The sequence below is a fragment of the Nerophis ophidion genome, linkage group LG02 (genome assembly GCF_033978795.1).
Source record: "Nerophis ophidion isolate RoL-2023_Sa linkage group LG02, RoL_Noph_v1.0, whole genome shotgun sequence".
Taxonomy (NCBI): Eukaryota; Metazoa; Chordata; class Actinopteri; order Syngnathiformes; family Syngnathidae; genus Nerophis; species Nerophis ophidion.
Genome location: NC_084612.1, coordinates 4,878,451 through 4,901,803, shown reverse-complemented (window position 1 = coordinate 4,901,803; position 23,353 = coordinate 4,878,451). Strand labels below are relative to the sequence as shown.

Genomic DNA, 23,353 nt, shown 5'->3' with positions numbered 1-23,353 from the left:
TGTGCACTTATTCAAATATTAAATGTGTACCAAGCATTGCAAAACAGACGAACCCAAAAAATGAAAGTACACTATAAAGTACGTTCTTAAGTATACAAAAAAATAACAAAGTTAAAGTACCAACGATTGTCACACACACACTAGGTGTAGTGAAATTTGTCCTCTGCATTTGACCCGTAGCCCTTGTTCAACCCGTGGGAGGTGAGGGGAGCAGTGGGCAGCAGCGGCGGCCGCGCCCAGGAATGATTTTTGGTGTTTAACCCCCAATTCCAACAATATGAAAAAGAGCATGTATCGCCAAGACAGATGCAGCTATGTGTTTGAATATTGATGCAACAGACAAAACTGTTCCCCATTAAGACTGAAGGCTAAAAAATAATTAGTTTGATGGAAGTAATAGTTGTAACATTACAAAACCCAAAACCCAGTGAAGTTGGCACGTTGTGTAATTTGTAAATACACACCGAATACAATGATTTGCAAATCCTTTTCAACTTATATTCAATTGAATAGACTGCAAAGACAGGTTATTTAATGTTCGAACTGAGAAACGTCTTTTTTTGCAAATAATCATTATCTTAGAAAAAAAGTTGGCACGGACATTTTTACCACTGTGTTACATGGCCTTTCCTTTTAACAACACTCAGTAAAAGTTTAGGAACTGAGGATTACCCATTTTTAAAGCTTTTCAGGTGCAATTCTTTCCCATTCTTGATTGATGTACAGCTTAAGTTGTCAGTCCGGGGTCTCCGTTGTGGTATTTTTGGATTCATAATGAGCCACACATTTTCAATGGGAGACAGGTCTGGACAGCCCTGCACTATTTTACTATGAAGCCACTCTGTTGTAACATGTGGCTTTGCATTGTCTTGCTAAAATAAGCAGGGGCGTCCATGATAACGTTGCTTGGATGGCTACAATATACATCCCCGCCCCCTATTGTAGCCCGGAAGAGTTAGGGCTGCATTGGATTCTGGGTATTTGTTCTGTTGTGTTTATCTTGTGTTACTGTGCGGATGTCCTCCCAAAATGTGTTTGTCAACCTTGTTTGGTGTGGGTTCACAGTGTGGCGCATATTTGTAACGGTGATAAAGTTGTTTATACGGCCACCTTTCAGTGTGACCTGTATGGCTGTTGATCACTTATGCCTTGCAGTCACTTCTGTGGATCTGCAAAAGCCTCATACATTATGTGACTGGTCCGGCACACTGTTTGTATGGTGGAAAAGCGGATGAGACGGCACGTTGTAGAGGACGTTATAGGTTGTACCATCACGGCACGCCCCTAATATTGTCCTGGAGAATGATTGCCCCGGGAGATTGTCAGGGGGGGGGAGTGGCACTGATATTTGGGTGTTTCCCGGAAATATCGCGAGAGATGGCAAGTATGTTGCTAGGGCGGGAAAGCCATTCAAAGAAAGTGAATTTGTTAAAAAGTGCATGTTAGATTTTCTTAAGCAATCTTTTCTTGCAGCCCAGCCTCACCCAGTTTCTGCATCCAGTGGCCCCCACGTAAATTGAGTTTGAGACCCCTGCCTTATAAGATGTCTATGGTAGCGACCATAATGACAAGCTTATTCCACAACACATTACTTTGCTTTTGTGTAAGGCAATAGAAAATTGTCTCTTGTCAAACACTGTCCAGAACTAATCCTCCATTCCAGAAAATTGGAAACTTAAAGACGTAAAGTTCGACGAGGAAAAATGTCACTACTTTTTTTTATATACCAACTCGGGCTTGTGACGTCTCATAAAAAAGGCAGCGTCCGCCGTAATGCGATACAAAACATACAAATTGCAGGAAACCCAGTCGATAAAACACATTTAGCAATCACATAGCAATTCCAATGACATGTATCCATGTTAAAGGCCTACTGAAATGAGATTTTCTTATTTAAACGGGGATAGCAGGTCCATTCTATGTGTCATGCTTGATCATTTTGCGATATTGCCATTTTTTGCTGAAAGGATTTAGTAGAGAACATCGACGATAAAGTTCACAACTTTTGGTCGCTAATAAAAAAGCCTTGCCTTTACCGGAAGTAGCAGACGATGCGCGCGTGATGTCACTGGTTGTAGGGCTCCTCACATTTTTTACTATCATGGCCACCAGCAGCGAGAGCGATTCGGACCGAGAAAGCGATGATTTCCCCATTAATTTGAGCGAGGATGAAAGATTTGTGGAGGAGGAAAATGACAGTGAAGGACTAGGGGAAAAAAAAGACACGCGCAGTGGGAGCGATTCAGATGTTATTAGACACATTTACTAGGATAATTTGGGAAAATCCCTTATCTGCTCATTGTGTGACTAGTGTTTTAGTGAGATTATATAGTCGTACCTGAAAGTCGGAGGGGTGTGGTGACCGCCAGTCTCTCCGAGGGAAGCCACGTTTCTCGACGAGGCAAAGCAGCCGGGCTAAGTCATTTTTATTTTTTTTTATTTCTTCCACAGAGTAAGCATCTGACGGTCTGTGGCAACCGGTGGGAGGAGGCAAGAGAGTCCGCAGCTGCCTCTTTGAAAGGTGCAGGAGGAACGACGCAAGCTCTCAACTCATGTCTACGGTAAGAGCCGAATTATTACCACCATTTTCTCACCGAAACCTGCCGGTTGACATGTGGAAGGGAACCATGTTCGCTTGACCGCTCTGTTCCATAGTAAAGCTTCACCGTCATCTTTCGGGAATGTAAACGGGACGGCGTGATGCAGTGGGAGAGTGGCCGTGCGCAACCCGAGCGTCCCTGGTTCAATCCCCCCCTAGTACCAACCTCGTCACGTCCGTTGCGTCCTGAGCAAGACGCTTCACACTTGCTCCTGATGGAACGACGCAAACTATTCGCTCATGTCTACGTTAAGAGTTGAATGTAAACAAGGTAACACCGGCTGTGTTTGTGTTGCTAAAGGCGGCCGCAATTCACCGCTTCTCACCTACATCTTTCTTCTTTGACGTCTCCACTATTAATTGAACAAATTGCAAAATATTCAGCAACACAGATGTCCAGAATACTGTGTAATTATGCGATTAAAGCAGACCGCTTATAGCTGTGATCGGCGCTGGATCAAAATGTCCGCTACAATCCGTGACGTCACGCGCAGGCGTCATCATACGGCGACGTTTTCAACAGGATACTTAGCACGAAATTTACAATTGCAATTTAGTAAACTAACGGCCGTATTGGCATGTGTTGCAATGTTAATATTTCATCATTGATATATAAACTATCAGACTGCGTGGTCGGTAGTAGTGGGTTTCAGTAGGCCTTTAAGTCGCAACAAAGACTTCTTACTAACCATTTAACATAACTTGTTTATAATAGATTGCAACATTATCTTGAGGTTCTGAGGCTGGAGCTAACAAGAGTGACGTCGCACAAAATGGCGACGCCACCGAAAATTAAGTTTAAAAAAAAAATTGCAGAAAACACTGAAAACACACATTCGACAACCATACAGTTTTTAGAAATAAAACCCAGTCGTGTGTCAATATGTATTCATGTAGGTAATACAGTTTAACACAGTATGTTGTCTGTAACATGAGTTGCGATGCTAACTTTAGCTTGTGTGGCACTAAATAGTTGACTTCAATATGTTCAACTATCTATTTACTTGTTTAGCACTTACCTGCTCGATGAAGAAGTGGATTTTTTTGTGCCAAAGTGTTTCTGTGAGTGACAGCAATTGTTTAATCATTCATTACAAATTACCGTGGCTTACTTATACTCTTTTGTCCTCGGCGTTCCAATTATAGTGCCTTCCGCAATTACCACCAGCCGCCACTAGATGGTAGTGTTGCTAACTTCTAACTTTTGAATGGCTAATTAAAAATGTATAAACAAGTCAATGTTTACCGTTACATTATCTGGTATAAGATGGTGTAATGAAATGAAAAGAAAACAAAATGTTGTCTGGGCTGTTGACACAAAAAAAATAATACTTGCTTTCCGTTTTTTTTTCTTTACGTTCCCATTGAAGTGCATACTTCCCAGTTTCCACGAATGCAACACGAGAGCTGATTGTTTGAACTGACCAATTTAAAGGCCTACTGAAACCCACTACTACCGACCACGCAGTCTGATAGTTTATATATCAATGATGAAATATTAACATTGCAACACATGCCAATACAGCCGGTTTAGTTTACTAAATTGCAAATTTAAATTTCGCGCGGAAGTATCATGCTAAAACGTCGCGGTATGATGACGCGTGCCCGTGATGTCACGCATTATAGAGGACATTTTGGTCCAGCACCGTTCACAGGTATACGTCGTCTCTTGTCATCGCATAATTCCACAGTATTATGGACATCAGTGTTGCTGAATCTTTTGCAATTTGTACAATTAATAATGGAGACGTCAAAGAAGAAAGATGTAGGTGGGAAGTGGTGTATTGCGGCCGCCTTTAGCTACACAAACACAGCCGGTGTTTCCTTGTTAATGGGTTGTACTTGTACTTGTATAGCGCTGTTCTACCTTCAAGGTACTCAAAGCGCTTTGACACTACTTCCACATTTACCCATTCACACACACATTCACCCACTGATGGAGAAAGCTGCCATGCAAGGCGCTAACCAGCACCCATCAGGAGCAAGTGTGAACTGTCTTGCTCAGGACAAAACGGACGTGACGTGGTTGGTACTAGGTGGGGATTAAACCAGAGACGCTCGGGTTGCGCACGGCCACTCTCCCACTGCATCACGCCGTCCCGTTTACATTCCCGAAAGATGACGGTGAAGCTTTACTACGGAACCGAGCGGTCAAGCAAACAAGGTTCCCTTCCACATGTCAACCGGCAGGTTTCGGTGAGAAAATGGTTGTAATAAGTCGGCTCTTACCGTAGACATGAGCAGAGAGCTTGCGTCGTTCCTCCTGCACCTGTCAAAGAGGCAGCTGCGGACTCTCTTGCCTCCTCCCACCGGCCGCCCCCGACCGTCGGATGCTTCCAACGTGGAGGAAGCATTGGCTGCCTTCGCCTCGTCGAGGAACATGGCTTCCCTCGGAGACACTGGCGGTCACCACACCCCTCTGACTTTCAGGTGCGATCATATTATCTCACTAAAACATTAGTAACACAATAAGCAGATAAGGAATTTTCCAGAATGATCCTAGTAAATGTGTTTAATAACATCTGAATCGCTTTGCCATCTATTTTTTTTTCTCGTCCTTCACTCTCACTTTCCTCATCCACAAATCTTTCAGCCTCGCTCAAATTAATAGGGAAATCGTCGCTTTCGTGGTCTGAATCGCTCTCGCTGCTGGTGGCCATGATTGTAAACAATGTTCAGATGTGAGGAGCTCCACAACTCGTGAGGTCACGCGCACATCCTCTGCTACTTCCCGTACAGGCAAGGCTTTTTTTTATCAGCGACCAAAAGTTGCAAACTTTATCGTGGATGTTCTCTACTAAATCCTTTCAGCAAAAATATGGCAATATCGCGAAATGATCAAGTATGACACATAGAATGGACCTGCTATCCCCGTTTAAATAAGAAAATCTCATTTCAGTAGGCCTTTAAATAAAATGATGATACTACTAATAATAATTCTGATAATATTAATAATAATAATACACACGGCATCACCTTTTTCACTTATTTGTCCATCCATTGAGTGGATTACTGTCTTTTCCACATCCTTCACACATGAGGAAAAGTTAAGACGATTAAAGAAAAAAAAAAAAGCAAATTGTTTTTTTAAATATTATGAACAGCTGCCTGGGGGAGGTGGGGTGGGGTTTGATTTTAGCTGCGTCCTTGCTCCCCACACACACACACACACATACACACACACACACAATGTTCCTACTTTCTGTCCCCAGATAACAAGAAGTTCAAAGTCCCCCACGTGGAGCCCAGGGCCCCCTGGATGTGATCGTTAGCTGCGCCCCCTGTGGACGGCGGACTGTCTGTGCGGGTGACGCGAGCATGAAGCGCAGCAGGCGTCCTTGTAGTAGTCGTAGACGCATAGACGGGCCTGGACCACCACGTTGCAGTTGAAGAACTGGTCTTTGCAGTGGTCGTCTGAAATATGGACACGTCCGAGTTGAGGAACGAGACACGAAACGTAAGGGAAAGACAAAAACGGACGCACCTGTTTGAGGTACGCAAGGCTCCGGGTTGCAGTCTTCCCGCGCTGCTGGTTTGAGCTGCTCATCACAGCTGCTGCCGGACTGCTTGTCTTCGGTGAGACATCGCACCTCACGCACACGGAATCCTCCCTCGCATGTTTTGGAACACTGGAAGGAACGAAAGTAAGAGATAAACATGTGTTTCGCTCCGTGACAAATACAAACCCCGTTTCCATATGAGTTGCAAAATTGTGTTAGATGTAAATATAAACGAAAAACAATGATTTGCAAATAATTTTCAACCCATATTCAATTGAATGCACTACAAAGACAACATATTTGATGTTTAAACTCATAAACTTTATTTTTTTTTGCAAATAATAATCAACTTAGAATTTCATGGCTGCAACACGTGCCAAAGTAGTTGGGAAAGGGGATGTTCACCACTGTGTTACATCACCTTTTCTTTTAAAAACACTCAATAAACGTTTGGGAACTTAGGAAACTAATTGTTGAAGCTTTGAAAGTGGAATTCTTTCCCATTCTTGTTTTATGTACAGCTTAAGTTGTTCAACCGTCCGGGGTCTTGTTGTCGTATTTTACGCTTCATAATGTGCCACACATTTTCGATGGGAGACATGTCTGGACTGCAGGCCGGCCAGGAAAGTACCCGCATTCTTTCACTACCAAGCCGTGCTGTTGTAACACGTGGCTTAGCATTGTCTTGCTGAAATAAGCAGGGGCGTCCATGAAAACGTTGCTTGGATGACAACATATGTTGCTCCAAAACCTGTATGGACCATTCAGCTTCAATTGTGCCTTCACAGATGTGTAAATTACCCATGTTTTGGGCACTAATACACCCCCATACCATCACAAATGCTGGCTTTTGAACTTTGCGCCTATAACAATCCGGATGGTTATTGTCCTCTTTGTTCCGGAGGACACCACGTCCACAGTTTCCAAATATAATATCAAATGTGGACTCGTCAGACCAAAGAACACTTTTCCACTTTGCATCAGTCCATCTTAGATGAGCTCGGGCCCAGCGAAGCCGGCGGCGTTCCTTTGGTTGTTGATAAATAGTTTTCGCTTTGCATAGTAGAGTTTTAACTTGCACTCACAGATGTAGCGACCAACTGTAGTTACTGAAAGTGGTTTTATGAAGTGTTCCTGAGCCCATGTGGTGATATCCTTGACACACTGATGTCGGTTTTTGATGCAGTGCCGCCTGAGGGATCAAAGGTCCGTAATATCATCGCTTACGTGCAGTGATTTGTCCAGATTCTCTGAACCTTTAGATGATTTTACGGACCGTAGATGGTAAAATCCCTAAATTCCTTGCAATAGCTCGTTGAGAAATGTTGTTCTAAAACTGTTCGACAATTTGCTTACAAATTGGTGACCCTCACCCCATCCTTGTTTGTGAATTACTTAGCATTTCATGGAAGCTGCTTTTATACCCAATCATGACACCCACCTGTTCCCAATTAGCCTGCACACCTGTGGGATGTTCCAAATCAGTTTTTGATGAGCATTCCTCAACTTTATCAGTATTTATTGCCACCTTTCCCAACTTCTTTGTCACGTGTTGCTGGCATCAAATTCTTAAGTTAATAATTATTTGTAAAAAAAAAAAAATGTTTATCAGTTTGAACATCAAATATGTTGTCTTTGTAGCATATTCAACTGAATATGAGTTGAAAATGATTTGCAAATCATTGTATTCTGTTTATATTTACAATTAACACAATAAAATGTGCTTTTTGAACATCGCAATGAATAGAGGGCCATTTGCAAGAGTGAATATACACAAAAATGAACTAGTGAAGTTGGCACGTTGTATAAATGGTAAATAAAAACAGAATACAATGATTTGCAAATCATTTTCAACCGATATTCAATTGAATAGACTGCAAAGACAATATATTTAATCCTCGAACTGGTAAACTTTGTTATTTTTTGCAAATTTTAGCTCATTTGGAATTTGATGCCTGCAACATATTTCAAAAAAGCTGGCAAAAGTGGCAAAATGACTGAGAAAGTTCAGGAATGCTCATCAAACACTTATTTGGAACATCCCACAGGTGAAGAGGCTAATTGGGAACAGGTGGGTGCCATTATTGGGTATAAAAGCAGCTTCCATGAAATGCTCAGTCATTCACAAACAAGGCTGGGGCGAGGGTCCCCAATTTGTGAACAAATGCGTGAGCAAATTGTCCAACAGTTTAAGAACATTTCTCAATGAGCTATTGCAAGGAATTTAGGGATTTCACCATTTACGGTCCGTAGTATCATCAAAAGGATCAGAAAATCTGGAGAAATCACTGCACGTAATATTACGGACCTTCGATCCCTCAGTCATCAAAAAGCAAAATTAGTGTGTAAATGATATCACTCCATGGGCTCAGGAACACTTCAGAAAATCACTGTCAGTAACTACAGTTGGTCGCTACATCTGTAAGTGCAAGTTAAAAGTCTACTTTTGTAAAGCCAAAGTTATTTATCAACAACACCCAGATATGCCACCGGCTTCGTTGGGCCCGAGCTCATCTAAGATGGACTGATGCAAAGTGGAAAAAAGTGTTCTGTGGTCTGATGAGTCCACATTTCAAATTGTTTTTGGAAACTGTGGACGTCATGTCCTCCGGAACAAAGAGGAAAAGAACCATCGGGATTGTTATAGGCGCAAAGTTCAAAAGCCAGCATCTGTGTATTTGTGCCCAAGGCATGGGTAACTTACACATCTGTGAAGGCACCATTAATGCTGAAAGGTACATACAGGTTTTGGGGCAACATATGTTGCCATCCAAGCAACGTTATCATGAACGCCCCTGCTTATTTCAGCAAGAAAATGCCAAGTCACATGTTAAAACAGCGTGGCTTCATAGTAAAAGAGTACAGGTACTACACTGGCCTGCCTGTAGTCCAGACCTGTCTCCCATTGAAAATATGAAGCCTAAAATACCACAACGGAGACCCGGACTGTTGAACAACTTAAGCTGTACGAATGGGAAAGAATTCCGCCTGAAAAGCTTCAAAAATGTGTCTCAGTTCCCAAACGTTTACTGAGTGTTGTTAAAGGGAAAGGCCATGTAACACAGAGGTAAAAATGCCCCTGTGCCAACTTTTTTTTTAATGTGTTGCTGCCAGTAAATTCTAAGTTAATGATTATTTGCAAAAAATATATATGTTTTTGTCAGTTGGAACATTAAATATCTTGTCTTTGCAGTCTATTTAATTAAATATAAGTGGTAAAGGGTTTGCAAATCATTGTATTCTATTCTATTTTTTGGGCTTCACGGTGGCAGAGGGGTTAGTGCGTTTGCCTCACAATACGAAGTTCCTGCAGTCCTGGGTTCAAATCCAGGCTCGGGATCTTTCTGTGTGGAATTTGCATGTTCTCCCCGTGAATGCGTGGGTTCCCTCCGGGTACTCCGGCTTCTTCCCACTTCCAAAGACATGCACCTGGGGATAGGTTGATTGGCAACACTAAATTGGCCCTAGTGTGTGAATGTGAGTGTGAATGTTGTCTGTCTATCCGTGTTGGCCCTGCGATGAGGTGGCGACTTGTCCAGGGTATACCCCGCCTTCCGCCCGATTGTAGCTGAGATAGGCGCCAGCGCCCCCCGCGACCCCGAAAGGGAATAAGCGGTAGAAAATGGATGGATGGATGGATGTATTCTATTTTTTGTTTACGAATAACACAACATGCCAACTTCACTGGTTTTGGGTTTTTTATAGTAGCATTACCGCCGTTCCAACATTGGTTCTGTTGTTGCTTGTTTATAAAGTCATCAAATGCAAATTAGCGTGTTATGCGACTCACGGCGCTCCAGTCGGTGTAGTACCACTTGGCGCCGCAAGCTCTCACGTTGCAGCTCTGCTGGCCGAGGGGCCTCTCCAGCGACGAGCACTCGTACTGAGGCGCCACGGCGAAGCCGTCGGGCGATCTCATCAGACACACCACCGCCCTCTGCTGGCTGCCTGCGCCGCACTCTGCAGAGCACTGGAACACGTTACATGTCGTTATGTTATATCATGTCATTTCAGTAATTGTATTTTGTTCTGTAGAAAAAATACGGGTTCATAGATTTTAAACAGAATCTTGTCGCATTTACTTTGTTGGCTTGAAGACCCGTTCTGGTAAATCGGATAGCAACAGCGCCCCCTTGCCACACTGGCTGGATTAAAGATAAAGATGCTCTTTATTTTCTCAAACTGGAGAAGATTAGACTGACATTGAATGATTGTTCGTTAAATTGTTCCAGAACATTTTGGTTGATGAGCCTTTTGTTTGCTTGTTGGTTGCTATATCTCTCTAAGGCAGGGGTGTCACAGGTAAAATCAAGGCATGATAACCTAAAAATAGATACAGCTTTTCCATGTTTTACTTTGGCCAAAAATATAACAAGCACGTTTTGAAAATGTACAAATCACAAATAATCCTCCGGACAAAACAGTTCGAGTTTGTTGAAAATTCTGAGGAAATTGGCGCCTCATGGAGGAAAATCTATTCCCAAGTTGGCCAGAATGGTAAAATCATGGCGTGATAACTTAAAAATAAAGACAACTCCAGGTTGTTTTACTTTGGCCAGACATAGGACAAGCAATTTCTGAAAAAGTACAAATCAAAAATAATCTTCTGGACAAAAGACTTCAAGTTTGTTGGAAATTCTGAAGAAATTGGTCCCGCATGGAGGAAAATCTATTCCCTAGTGGGCCGGAATGGTAAAATAATGGCGTGATAACTTAAAAATAAAGACAACTCCAGGTTGTTTTACTTTGGCCAGACATAGAACAAGCAATTTCTGAAAAAGTACAAATCAAAAATAATCTTCTGGACAAAACACTTCAAGTTTGTTGAAAATTCTGAAGAAATTGGTCCCGCATGGAGGAAAATCTATTCCCTAGTGGGCCGGAATGGTAAAATAATGGCATGATGACTTAAAAATAAAGACAACTCCTGGTTGTTTTACTTTGGCCAGACATAGAACAAGCACATTCTGAAAATGTACAAATCCTAAATAATCTTCTGGACAAAACACTTCAAGTTTGTTGAAAATTCTGAGGAAATTGGAGCCGCATGGAGGAAAATCTATTCCCAAGTGGGCTGGAATGGTAAAATCATGGCGTGATAACTTGAAAATAAAGACAACTCCAGGTTGTTTTACTTTTGCTAAACATAGAACAAGAACATTCTGAAAATGTACAAATCACAAATAATCCTCTGGACAAAACGCTTCAAATTTATTCAAAATTCAGAAGAAAATTGGTGCCACATGGAGGAAAATCTATTTCCAAGTCGGCCTGAATGGTAAAATCATGGTGTGATAACCTAAAAATAAAGACAACTCCAGGTTGTTTTACTTTGGCCAGACATAGAACAAGAACATTCTGAAAATGTACAAATCACAAACAATCCTACAGACAAAACACTTCAAATTTGTTAAAAATTCTGAGGAAATTGGCGCCGCATGGAGGAAAATCTATTCCCAAGTGGGCCGGAATGGTAAATTAATGGCGTGATAACTTAAAAATAAAGACAACTCCAGGTTGTTTTACTTTGGCCAAACATAAAACAAGAAGATCCTGAAAATGTACAAATCAAAAATAATCGTCTGGACAAAACACTTCAAATTTATTCAAAATTCTGAAGAAATTGGTGCCACATGGAGGAAAATCTATTCCCAAGTGGGCCGGAATGGTAAAATAATGGCATGATAACTTAAAAATAAAGACAACTCCAGGTTGTTTTACTTCAGCCAGACATAGAACAAGCACATTCTGAAAATGTACAAATCACAAACAATCCTACAGACAAAACACTTCAAATTTGTTAAAAATTCTGAGGAAATTGGTCCCGCATGGAGGAAAATCTAATCCCAAGTGGGCCGGAATGGTAAAATAATGGCATGATAACTTAAAAATAAAGACAACTCCAGGTTGTTTTACTTTGGCCAAACATAGAACAAGAAGATCCTGAAAATGTACAAATCAAAAATAATCGTCTGGACAAAACACTTCAAATTTATTCAAAATTCTGAAGAAATTGGTGCCACATGGAGGAAAATCTATTCCCAAGTTGGCCAGAATGGTAAAATCATGGCATGATAACTTAAAAATAAAGACAACTCCTGGTTGTTTTACTTTGGCCAAACATAGAACAAGAAGATCCTGAAAATGTACAAATCAAAAATAATCGTCTGGACAAAACACTTCAAATTTATTCAAAATTCTGAAGAAATTGGTGCCACATGGAGGAAAATCTATTCCCAAGTTGGCCAGAATGGTAAAATCATGGCATGATAACTTAAAAATAAAGACAACTCCAGGTTGTTTTACTTTGGCCAGACATAGAACAAGCACATTCTGAAAATGTACAAATCACAAACAATCCTACAGACAAAACACTTCAAGTTTATTCAAAATTCTGAAGAAATTGGTGCCACATGGAGGAAAATCTATTCCCAAGTTGGCCAGAATGGTAAAATCATGGCATGATAACTTAAAAATAAAGACAACTCCAGGTTGTTTTACTTTGGCCATACATAGAACAAGAAGATCCTGAAAATGTACAAATCAAAAATAATCGTCTGGACAAAACGCTTCAAATTTATTCAAAATTCTGAAGAAATTGGTGCCACATGGAGGAAAATCTATTCCCAAGTGGGCCTGAATGGTAAAATAATGGCATGATAACTTAAAAATAAAGACAACTCCAGGTTGTTTTACTTCGGCCAGACATAGAACAAGCACATTCTGAAAATGTACAAATCACAAACAATCCTACAGACAAAACACTTCAAGTTTGTTAAAAATTCTGAGGAAATTGGTCCCGCATGGAGGAAAATCTATTCCCAAGTGGGCCTGAATGGTAAAATCATGGCGTGATAACCTAAAAATAAAGACAACTCCAGGTTGTTTTACTTTGGCCAGACATAGAACAAGCACATTCTGAAAATGTACAAATCCTAAATAATCTTCTGGACAAAACACTTCAAGTTTGTTGAAAATTCTGAGGAAATTGGAGCCGCATGGAGGAAAATCTATTCCCAAGTGGGCTGGAATGGTAAAATCATGGCGTGATAACTTGAAAATAAAGACAACTCCAGGTTGTTTTACTTTTGCTAAACATAGAACAAGAACATTCTGAAAATGTACAAATCACAAATAATCCTCTGGACAAAACGCTTCAAATTTATTCAAAATTCAGAAGAAAATTGGTGCCACATGGAGGAAAATCTATTCCCAAGTCGGCCTGAATGGTAAAATCATGGTGTGATAACCTAAAAATAAAGACAACTCCAGGTTGTTTTACTTTGGCCAGACATATAACAAGCACATTCTGAAAATGTACGAATCACAAACAATCCTACAGACAAAACACTTCAAATTTGTTAAAAATTCTGAGGAAATTGGCGCCGCATGGAGGAAAATCTATTCCCAAGTGGGCCGGAATGGTAAATTAATGGCGTGATAACTTAAAAATAAAGACAACTCCAGGTTGTTTTACTTTGGCCAAACATAGAACAAGAAGATCCTGAAAATGTACAAATCAAAAATAATCGTCTGGACAAAACACTTCAAATTTATTCAAAATTCTGAAGAAATTGGTGCCACATGGAGGAAAATCTATTCCCAAGTGGGCCGGAATGGTAAAATAATGGCATGATAACTTAAAAATAAAGACAACTCCAGGTTGTTTTACTTCAGCCAGACATAGAACAAGCACATTCTGAAAATGTACAAATCACAAACAATCCTACAGACAAAACACTTCAAGTTTGTTAAAAATTCTGAGGAAATTGTTCCCGCATGGAGGAAAATCTATTCCCAAGTGGGCCGGAATGGTAAATCAATGGCGTGATAACTTAAAAATAAAGACAACTCCAGGTTGTTTTACTTTGGCCAAACATAGAACAAGAAGATCCTGAAAATGTACAAATCAAAAATAATCGTCTGGACAAAACGCTTCAAATTTATTCAAAATTCTGAGGAAATTGGTGCCACATGGAGGAAAATCTATTCCCAAGTGGGCCTGAATGGTAAAATCATGGCGTGATAACTTAAAAATAAAGACAACTCCAGGTTGTTTTACTTTGGCCAGACATAGAACAAGCAATTTCTGAAAAAGTACAAATCAAAAATAATCTTCTGGACAAAACACTTCAAGTTTGTTGAAAATTCTGAAGAAATTGGTCCCGCATGGACGAAAATCTAATCCCAAGTGGGCCGGAATGGTAAAATCATGGCGTGATAACTTAAAAATAAAGACAATTCCAGGTTGTTTTACTTTGGCCAGACATAGAACAAGCACATTCTGAAAATGTACAAATCACAGACAATCCTACAGACAAAACATTTCAAGTTTATTAAAAATTCTGAGGAAATTGGTACCGCATGGAGGAAAATCTATTCCCAAGTGGGCCGGAATGGTAAATTAATGGCGTGATAACTTAAAAATAAAGACAACTCCAGGTTGTTTTACTTTGGCCAGACATAGAACAAGCAATTTCTGAAAATGTACAAATCAAAAATAATCGTCTGGACAAAACACTTCAAATGTATTCAAAATTCTGAAGAAATTGGTGCCACATGGAGGAAAATCTATTCCCAAGTTGGCCAGAATGGTAAAATAATGGCATGATAACTTAAAAATAAAGACAACTCCAGGTTGTTTTACTTTGGCCAGACATAGAACAAGCACATTCTGAAAATGTACAAATCACAAACAATCCTACAGACAAAACACTTCAAGTTTGTTAAAAATTCTGAGGAAATTGGTCCCGCATGGAGGAAAATCTAATCCCAAGGTGGCCGGAATGGTAAAATCATGGCGTGATAACTTAAAAATAAAGACAACTCCAGGTTGTTTTACTTTGGCCAAACATGGAACAAGAAGATCCTGAAAATGTACAAATCAAAAATAATCGTCTGGACAAAACGCTTCAAATTTATTCAAAATTCAGAAGAAAATTGGTGCCACATGGAGGAAAATCTATTCCCAAGTGGGCCTGAATGGTAAAATCATGGTGTGATAACTTAAAAATAAAGACAACTCCAGGTTGTTTTACTTTGGCCAGACATAGAACAAGCACATTCTGAAAATGTACAAATCACAAACAATCCTACAGACAAAACACTTCAAATTTGTTAAAAATTCTGAGGAAATTGGCGCCGCATGGAGGAAAATCTATTCCCAAGTGGGCCGGAATGGTAAATTAATGGCGTGATAACTTAAAAATAAAGACAACTCCAGGTTGTTTTACTTTGGCCAAACATAGAACAAGAAGATCCTGAAAATGTACAAATCAAAAATAATCGTCTGGACAAAACACTTCAAATTTATTCAAAATTCTGAAGAAATTGGTGCCACATGGAGGAAAATCTATTCCCAAGTTGGCCAGAATGGTAAAATAATGGCATGATAACTTAAAAATAAAGACAACTCCAGGTTGTTTTACTTTGGCCAGACATAGAACAAGCAATTTCTGAAAAAGTACAAATCAAAAATAATCTTCTGGACAAAACACTTCAAGTTTGTTGAAAATTCTGAAGAAATTGGTCCCGCATGGACGAAAATCTAATCCCAAGTGGGCCGGAATGGTAAAATCATGGCGTGATAACTTAAAAATAAAGACAATTCCAGGTTGTTTTACTTTGGCCAGACATAGAACAAGAAGATCCTGAAAATGTACAAATCACAAATAATCCTCTGGACAAAACGCTTCAAATTTATTCAAAATTCAGAAGAAAATTGGTGCCACATGGAGGAAAATCTATTCCCAAGTTGGCCGGAATGGTAAATCAATGGCGTGATAACCTAAAAATAAAGACAACTCCAGGTTGTTTTACTTTGGCCAGACATAGAACAAGCACATTCTGAAAATGTACAAATCAAAAACAATCCTACAGACAAAACACTTTAAGTTTGTTAAAAATTCTGAGGAAATTGGTCCCGCATGGAGGAAAATCTAATCCCAAGGTGGCCGGAATGGTAAAATCATGGCGTGATAACTTAAAAATAAAGACAACTCCAGGTTGTTTTACTTTGGCCGGACATAGAACAAGCACGTTCTGAAAATGTACAAATCACAAATAATCCTCCGGACAAAACACTTCAAGTTTGTTAAAAATTCTGAGGAAATTGGTCCCGCATGGAGGAAAATCTATTCCCAAGTGGGCCGGAAAGGTAAAATCATGGCGTGATAACTTAAAAATAAAGACAACTCCTGGTTGTTTTACTTTGGTCAGACATAGAACAAACAATTTCTGAAAAAGTACTAATCACAAATAATCCTCCGGACAAAACACATCACGTTTGTTGAAAATTCTGAAGAAATTGGCGCCACGTGGAGGAAAATCTATTCCCAAGTGGGCCAGAATGGTAAGATCATGGCGTGATAACTTAAAAATAAAGACGACTCCAGGTTGCTTTACTTTGGCCAGACATAAAACAAGAACATTCTGAAAATGTACAAATCCTAAATAATCTTCTGGACAAAACACTTCAAGTTTGTTGAAAATTCTGAGGAAATTGGAGCCGCATGGAGGAAAATCTCTTCCCAAGTGGGCCGGAATGGTAAAAACCTGGCATGATAACGAAAAAATAAACACAACTCCAGGTTGTTTTACTTTGGCCATACATAGAACAAGAACATTCTGAAAATGTACAAATCACAAATAATCCTCTGGACAAAACACTTCAAGTTTGTTGAAAATTCTGAGGAAATTGGAGCCGCATGTAGGAAAATCTCTTCCCAAGTGGGCCGGAATGGTAAAATCATGGCGTGATAACTTAAGAATAAAGACAACTCCAGGTTGTTTTACTTTGACCAGCCATATAACAAGCACATTTTGAAAATGTACGAATCACAAATAATCCTCTGGACAAAACACTTCAAGTTTGTTGAAAATGTTGAGGAAATTGGCGCCGCATGGAGGAAAATCTATTCCCAAGTGGGCCGGAATGGTAAAATCATGGCGTGATAACCTAAAAATAAAGACAACTCCAGGTTGTTTTACTTTGGCCAGACATAGAACAAGCACATTCTGAAAATGTACAAATCACAAACAATCCTACAGACAAAACACTTCAAGTTTGTTAAAAATTCTGAGGAAATTGGTCCCGCATGGAGGAAAATCTAATCCCAAGTGGGCCGGAATGGTAAAATCATGGCGTGATAACTTAAAAATAAAGACAACTCCAGGTTGTTTTACTTTTGTTAAACATAGAAGACCATTCTGAAAATGTACAAATCACAAATAATCCAACGGGAAAAACACCTCAAGTTTGTTGAAAATTCTGAGGAAATTGGGGCAGCTTCAAAAACACAACAAGCTTAGCCTTTGTCTCAGTGTATCTACAAAGCCAGGATTAAACTTTAAGTCACATTCTTTCTGGGATCGAACACAAAACACAACATGTAAACTCTTCTAGGTATCAAATACCTCCTTTGCCAATCCAGTGCTAACTCAACAAACCGTGAAAAAACGGAGGTAAAAACTATTCAAAAGGGTTAAGTTTCCTCGTTTTTGACAGAGACTTTATGGGGGAGTAAGGGTGCCAAATAAGGTTCAAAGCAGAAGACATAAAACGTCAGGTTTTAAGTTTCATTTGAGTCGAGGGAGAGGAGCAGCAGCCACACTTTACTTTGTACATCTTGCTAGTCCTAACAGAATTGCTATTGTGACATCCAGTGGACAAGTTTAGAACAGCAGGTTCTTTCGATAAAAAATATTGCAGCTCATTTAAAAAAAAAACCTGGTCTGGCCGTGGGTGTGACACCCTGCTCTAAGGCCATTTAGGAATGCAGCTGTCTGTGGTTTTACGTAAATATCTGTCTGTGGTTTCTTTATACTTTATGTATTATTATCACTTTTTCTAACATTTACTTTATTTTTTTATTTTACTTGTTGTGGGCTAAAAAAGCCACCATTTAATGTAATTTTTACAGCTCCTGTCAATTGTATGGGTCTTTTTAAAATAGGATTATAAAAATATTCAAATAATTTTACCATATATTTAAAAAAACATATTTTCCCTCAAACATTTTTTAAAAACTTTTATTTATCTGTAATAATAAAAACAAAAAACTAAAACATATCCACTGCCACACAGATCACGGCACCACCGCTTTCATGTGCGCTCAATTGCAGTGTGAAAACTATGTCCGTGTATTTACATTTTCAGGCATAGGTTGTGAGTTCAAACCCCGGCCGAGTCATACCAGAGAAAAATTAAAATTAAAATATATTTCAAAATATATTTATAAAAATAAAATATAAAACATAAAATATATTAATTTAAAAATAAAAAGTAAAATATTTATAAAAAATGGGACCAATTGCCTCCCTGTCTGGCACTCAGCATCAAAGGTTGGAATTGGGGGTTAAATCACCAAAAATGATTCCCGGGTGCGGCCACCGCTGCTGCTCACTGCTCCCCTCACCTCTCAGGGGGTGATCAAGGGTGATGGGTCATATGCAGAGAATAATTTTGCCACACCTCGTGTGTGTGTGTGACAATCAGTGGTACTTTAACTTGTATTTTTTATTTTATTTTACTTGTTGTGGGGTAAAAAAAAAACATTTTAATGTAACTTTGACAGCTCCTGTCAATTGTATGCGTCTTTTTAAAATAAGATTATAAAACTATTCAAATAATTTTACTATATATTTAAAAAAACATATTTTCCGTCAAACATTTTTTTAAAAACTTATATTTATCTGTAATAATCCAAAAAAAACTAAAACATATCCACTACCACACCGATCACGGCACCACCGCTTTCATGTGTGCTCAATTGCAGTGTGAAAACTATGTCCGTGTATTTACATTTCCAGGCATAGGTTGTGAGTCATACCAGAGAAACATAAAAATGAAAATGTATTTTAAAATATATGTAAAATATATTTAGAATATATTTATTAAAAAAAATAAAAATAAAATAAAAAATATATTAATTTAAAAATAAAACATAAAATATATTTATGAAAAATAAAAATGGGACCAATTGCCTCCCTGTTTGGCACTCAGCAACAAGGGTTGGAATTGGGGGTTAAATCACCAAAAATGATTCCCGGGTGCGGCCACCACTGCTGCTCACTGCTCCCCTCCCCTCCCAGGAGGTGATCAAGGGTAATGGGTCAAATGCAGAGAATAATTTTGCCACACCTAATGTGTGACAATCATTGGTACTTTAACTTTTAACTTATTTCCAATGCGGTATGGCTTTTAAATGGATTAAACCATTAATTTAAGAAGAAAAACACTTGCGCAACAAATATATTTAAAAAATATAATATTTTAACAATTTTAAAATAATACAAATATATTTAAAAAACATACTTGTATTTTTTATCTGAATTTTAAAAAAAGGTTTTTGACATTTATATTTATGAAATGTTTTAAATTATATTAAAACATATTAATTTAAAATTTATAATATAATATAGTGGATATATAATTGTATACAGCTGATTCATTATACTACATGTGATAATGTAATATATCATGTTTTTTTAGGTAATAAGATCGTACTTTTGAATACTGACTTCATTTTCCACATACTTTCCTAAATAATGTATTTTCAATAAATTGTTTTTTACTGTAATTAATTTGTACAAATGCACTTTTTGGACAATTTGCTTACATGTTTGTTAAATGTTTTAATTTAACATTATTTTTTATTATATAAAATGTTTGGGTACATACAGGTTTTAATTGTATTCATTATTATTATTATTATTTTGTTGTGGTGGAAAAGGTAAAAAAAAATATGACGAAGAAACTCCATTGGTTGTCATGGTGAAGACTCATGGAGGACATTTAATAATGTGGTGTTGCTACCTGACTCCAGGGCCCGGTGAACCACTCCATGGCGTTCTCACAGGGGCCGTTGTTGCACACCTGGGTGTGCGGGGGCCGCTCGCTTCCGCAGCCCTCCAAAGGCAGGCTGCTGATGTGGTTGGTCAGGCAGAGGATGCCTCGTGTACGGACGCCCATCCCGCACTCAGTGGAACACTGTGGAGGAAACTATCGGTTTACACTTCCTGCCTTCTACTGAACAGAAACACCTGAATACACTCGCTGGACATCACCTTTCGTCAAATTGTGTGTTCTCCTTCGACGTTGCATCTTTTAGGGCATTTTAACATTGCCTTTGGATTTTGAAAATAAATTATGTTTAAAAATGTAATCATTAGTGTTATTTCCTCCATGGTTGATGAAAGATATTGGGTCAAATGCTCTAGGATTGGGGTGCCCACACTTTTTCTGCAAGCGAGCTACTTTTCAATTGACCAACTCGAGGGAATCTACCTCATTTATATATATAATTTATATTTATTTATTTCTGAAAGAGACATTTTTGTAAACAAGTTAAATGTGTTTAATGATGATACAAGCATGTGTAACACATATAGATGTCTTTCTTTCACAAATACAAGAATATAAGTTGGTGTATTACCTGATTCTGATGACTTGCATTGATTGGAATCAAACAGTAATGATGATAACGCCCACATTTTCAAATGGAGGAGAAAAAAAGTTGTCCTTTCTGTACAATACCACATGAAAGCGGTTGGTTTTTGGCATCTAATTCATCCAGCTTCCATACACTTTGCAAGAAAAACATTGGCGGCAAATTCCGTAGCTTGCTTGATTGACATTCACGGCACCCGAGGGTCTTGTGAGATGACGCTGGCTGCTGCCAGTTCATTATTATGAAAAAATGACAGAGAGGAAGGCGAGAAACACTTTTTATTTCAACAGACTTTCACGCCGTCCCTTCCGTCAAAACTCTAAAGGCCGACTGCACATTTCCTATCGTCACAATAAAAGCCCTGTTTCATGCTGCCTGGGCTAACAAAATAAGAGTCTCGGAAAGCTGGCGTGCACAAGTGATGTGCACGCCAGCTTTCTGAGGGATCGCTTGTGCACGCCAGTTTTCCGAGACTCTGTATTTAGTTAGCGCAGGCAGCATGAAGCAGGGCTTTTATTGTGAAGACAGGAAATGTGCAGTCGGCCTTTAGAGTTTTGACGGAAGGTACGGCGCGAGAGTCTGTTGAAATAAAAAGTGTTTCTCGCCTTCCTCTCGGTCATATTTTCATAATAATGATCTTGCAGCAGCCAGCGTCATCTCACAAGATCCTCCGGTACTGTGAATGTCATTTAAGTGACGTCTTGGTGAAGATTGATGATCACTAATTTTTAGGTCTATTTTTTTTAAAAGCCTGGCTGGAGATCGACTGACACACCCCCCGCGGTCGACTGGTAGCTCGCGATCGACGTAATGGGCACCCCTGCTCTAGGAGCTAAATATTTTTAAATAGATGTAAATGATAAGTTTGAAAAAATACATAGAAAAATATAAAAAAATGTCCTAATTGACTATTAATTTTAGTAAAATATATTATTTTTTAAATTACAATGAAGTGATTATATGATAGTTATTTTTTCAAGTAAATTGCATCATATACCCATAACTAGTGCTTAAATATTTGTTATATATATATTTATTGAAAATATAAAAAAATAGAAAATAGGTACAGTATACATACACTTTAATTAATTGATTGTTGTGCGATTCAATAAAATTATGTTTCAAAAGTAGAATTCATTGATTAAATTGTGTTAATTTCTTCCATAGTTAATGGTTAAAGGCTCATAACTAGTCGATAAATAGTATGTGTAAAATCTTTTTTTTTCTTAATTGTTGTTTTTTTTGTAAATAAAATATAATGATATGATATGATTATTTTTCTTCAAAGCTGATTAAATGCATACATTCAAAAGCCAATGACAAATGGGGAAAATGTTTTTTTATGTATACATACAGTATATGTATTAAACAAATTGTAATAAATTAATATTGTTATTTATTTATATTTTAAAAAATCTGTCAAATGCCCATGACAATTGGATAATTGATTAATTGAACTGTGTTAATTTCCTCTACAGTCGATGGAGATAATTGAGTCAAAAATATAACTAGTATATAACTAGTGGCTGAATAGGGTTTTATACCTTGTATAATTGTTTTAAATTAGTATAAAATATTTGTTTAATGAGATTTTTTTATTTTTTACAATATTTTTAAATAAATAATCCATTACGTGATTGCTATTTGTCTTCATAGCTGATTTAGTCAATAGGGTCAAATGCCCATAACTAAAATGTATTCTTAGCTATGAATTCATGTTTGAAAAGTATGAAAAAAATATAAATTAATTAAATGTTACTTATTAAAATCGTAAAAAATCTGTAAAATGCTGTAACGAGTGTTGTTGTTTTTTTGGTAGAAATATACATTTTAAAAATATTTAAATGCATACAGTATGTATCTATTGATTACGCCGCAATTCAATACAATTAGTTCATAAATACAATTAATTTATCAAATGGAGGTGAATTTTTGAGTCAAATACCCAAAAGTAGTGGGTAAATATTTCTTTACCATGTAAAATTGTTTAAAAATATTAGTAAAATCGAATAATTATTAATTGAGTGACTGATTATATATATATATATATATACATATATATATATATATGTATATATATATATATATACATATATTTTTAACTACAAGTGATAGTTATTTTTTTTCCAGAGCTGATTAAGCCATTAGAGGAAAATACCCATTACTAGTGGGTAATTGTTTTTTTTTTACCATGTAAAATTGTTTAAAAATATTAGTAAAATCCAATCATTTTTAATTTAATGACTGTTTTTTTTTTAAATGTCTATATTTTTTAATTACAAATAATCAATTATGTGATAGTCATTTTTGTTCCAGAAGTGGTTAAACCAACGACGAGTTGAGTTTATACCAAAATGGATACATGGATGATACAGCAGAGGATTGGGAGAATGTCATGTGGTCAGATGAAACCAAAATATAACTTTTTGGTATAAACTCAACTCGTCGTGTTTGGAAGAAGAAGAATACTGAGTTGCATCCCAAGAACACCACACCTACTGTGAAGCATGGGGGTGGAAACATCATGCTTTGGGGCTGTTTTTCTGCGAAGGGGACAGGACGATTGATCCGTGTTAAGGAAAGAATGAATGGGGTCACGTATCGTGAGATTTTGAGCCAAAACCTCCTTCCATCAGTGAGAGCTTTGAATGGTTGACCAAATTCTTATTTTCCACCATCATTTACAAATAAATTCTTTAAAAATCCTAAAATGTGAATTCCTGGATTTTTTTTTTCACATTCTGTCTCTCACAGTTGAAGTGTACCTATGATGAAAATTACAGACCTCTGTCATCATTTTAAGT

The 23,353-nt window shown here is 38.0% G+C and overlaps 1 protein-coding gene across 2 annotated transcripts in view; it reads right to left on the bottom strand.

The window, feature by feature from the left end:
* The window catches only part of LOC133536257 (thrombospondin type-1 domain-containing protein 4-like), a 71,160-nt gene that overhangs the window by 6,770 nt on the left and 41,037 nt on the right, over positions 1-23,353 (bottom strand). Inside the window, exons 9-12 of one of the 2 annotated variants that reach the window (XR_009802431.1) lie at positions 19,916-20,089; positions 9,890-10,069; positions 6,084-6,228; positions 3,619-6,013 (exon numbers count right to left, since the gene is read on the bottom strand). Coding sequence is in view for 1 of the 2 variants with exons in the window: in XM_061876660.1 (XP_061732644.1) it covers positions 5,868-6,013; positions 6,084-6,228; positions 9,890-10,069; positions 19,916-20,089 (645 nt within the window). In the remaining variant the exon portion in view is untranslated. Of the gene's footprint in view, positions 1-3,290; positions 6,014-6,083; positions 6,229-9,889; positions 10,070-19,915; positions 20,090-23,353 lie in introns of those variants that run through there. The other variant, XM_061876660.1, reaches the window with a different exon arrangement.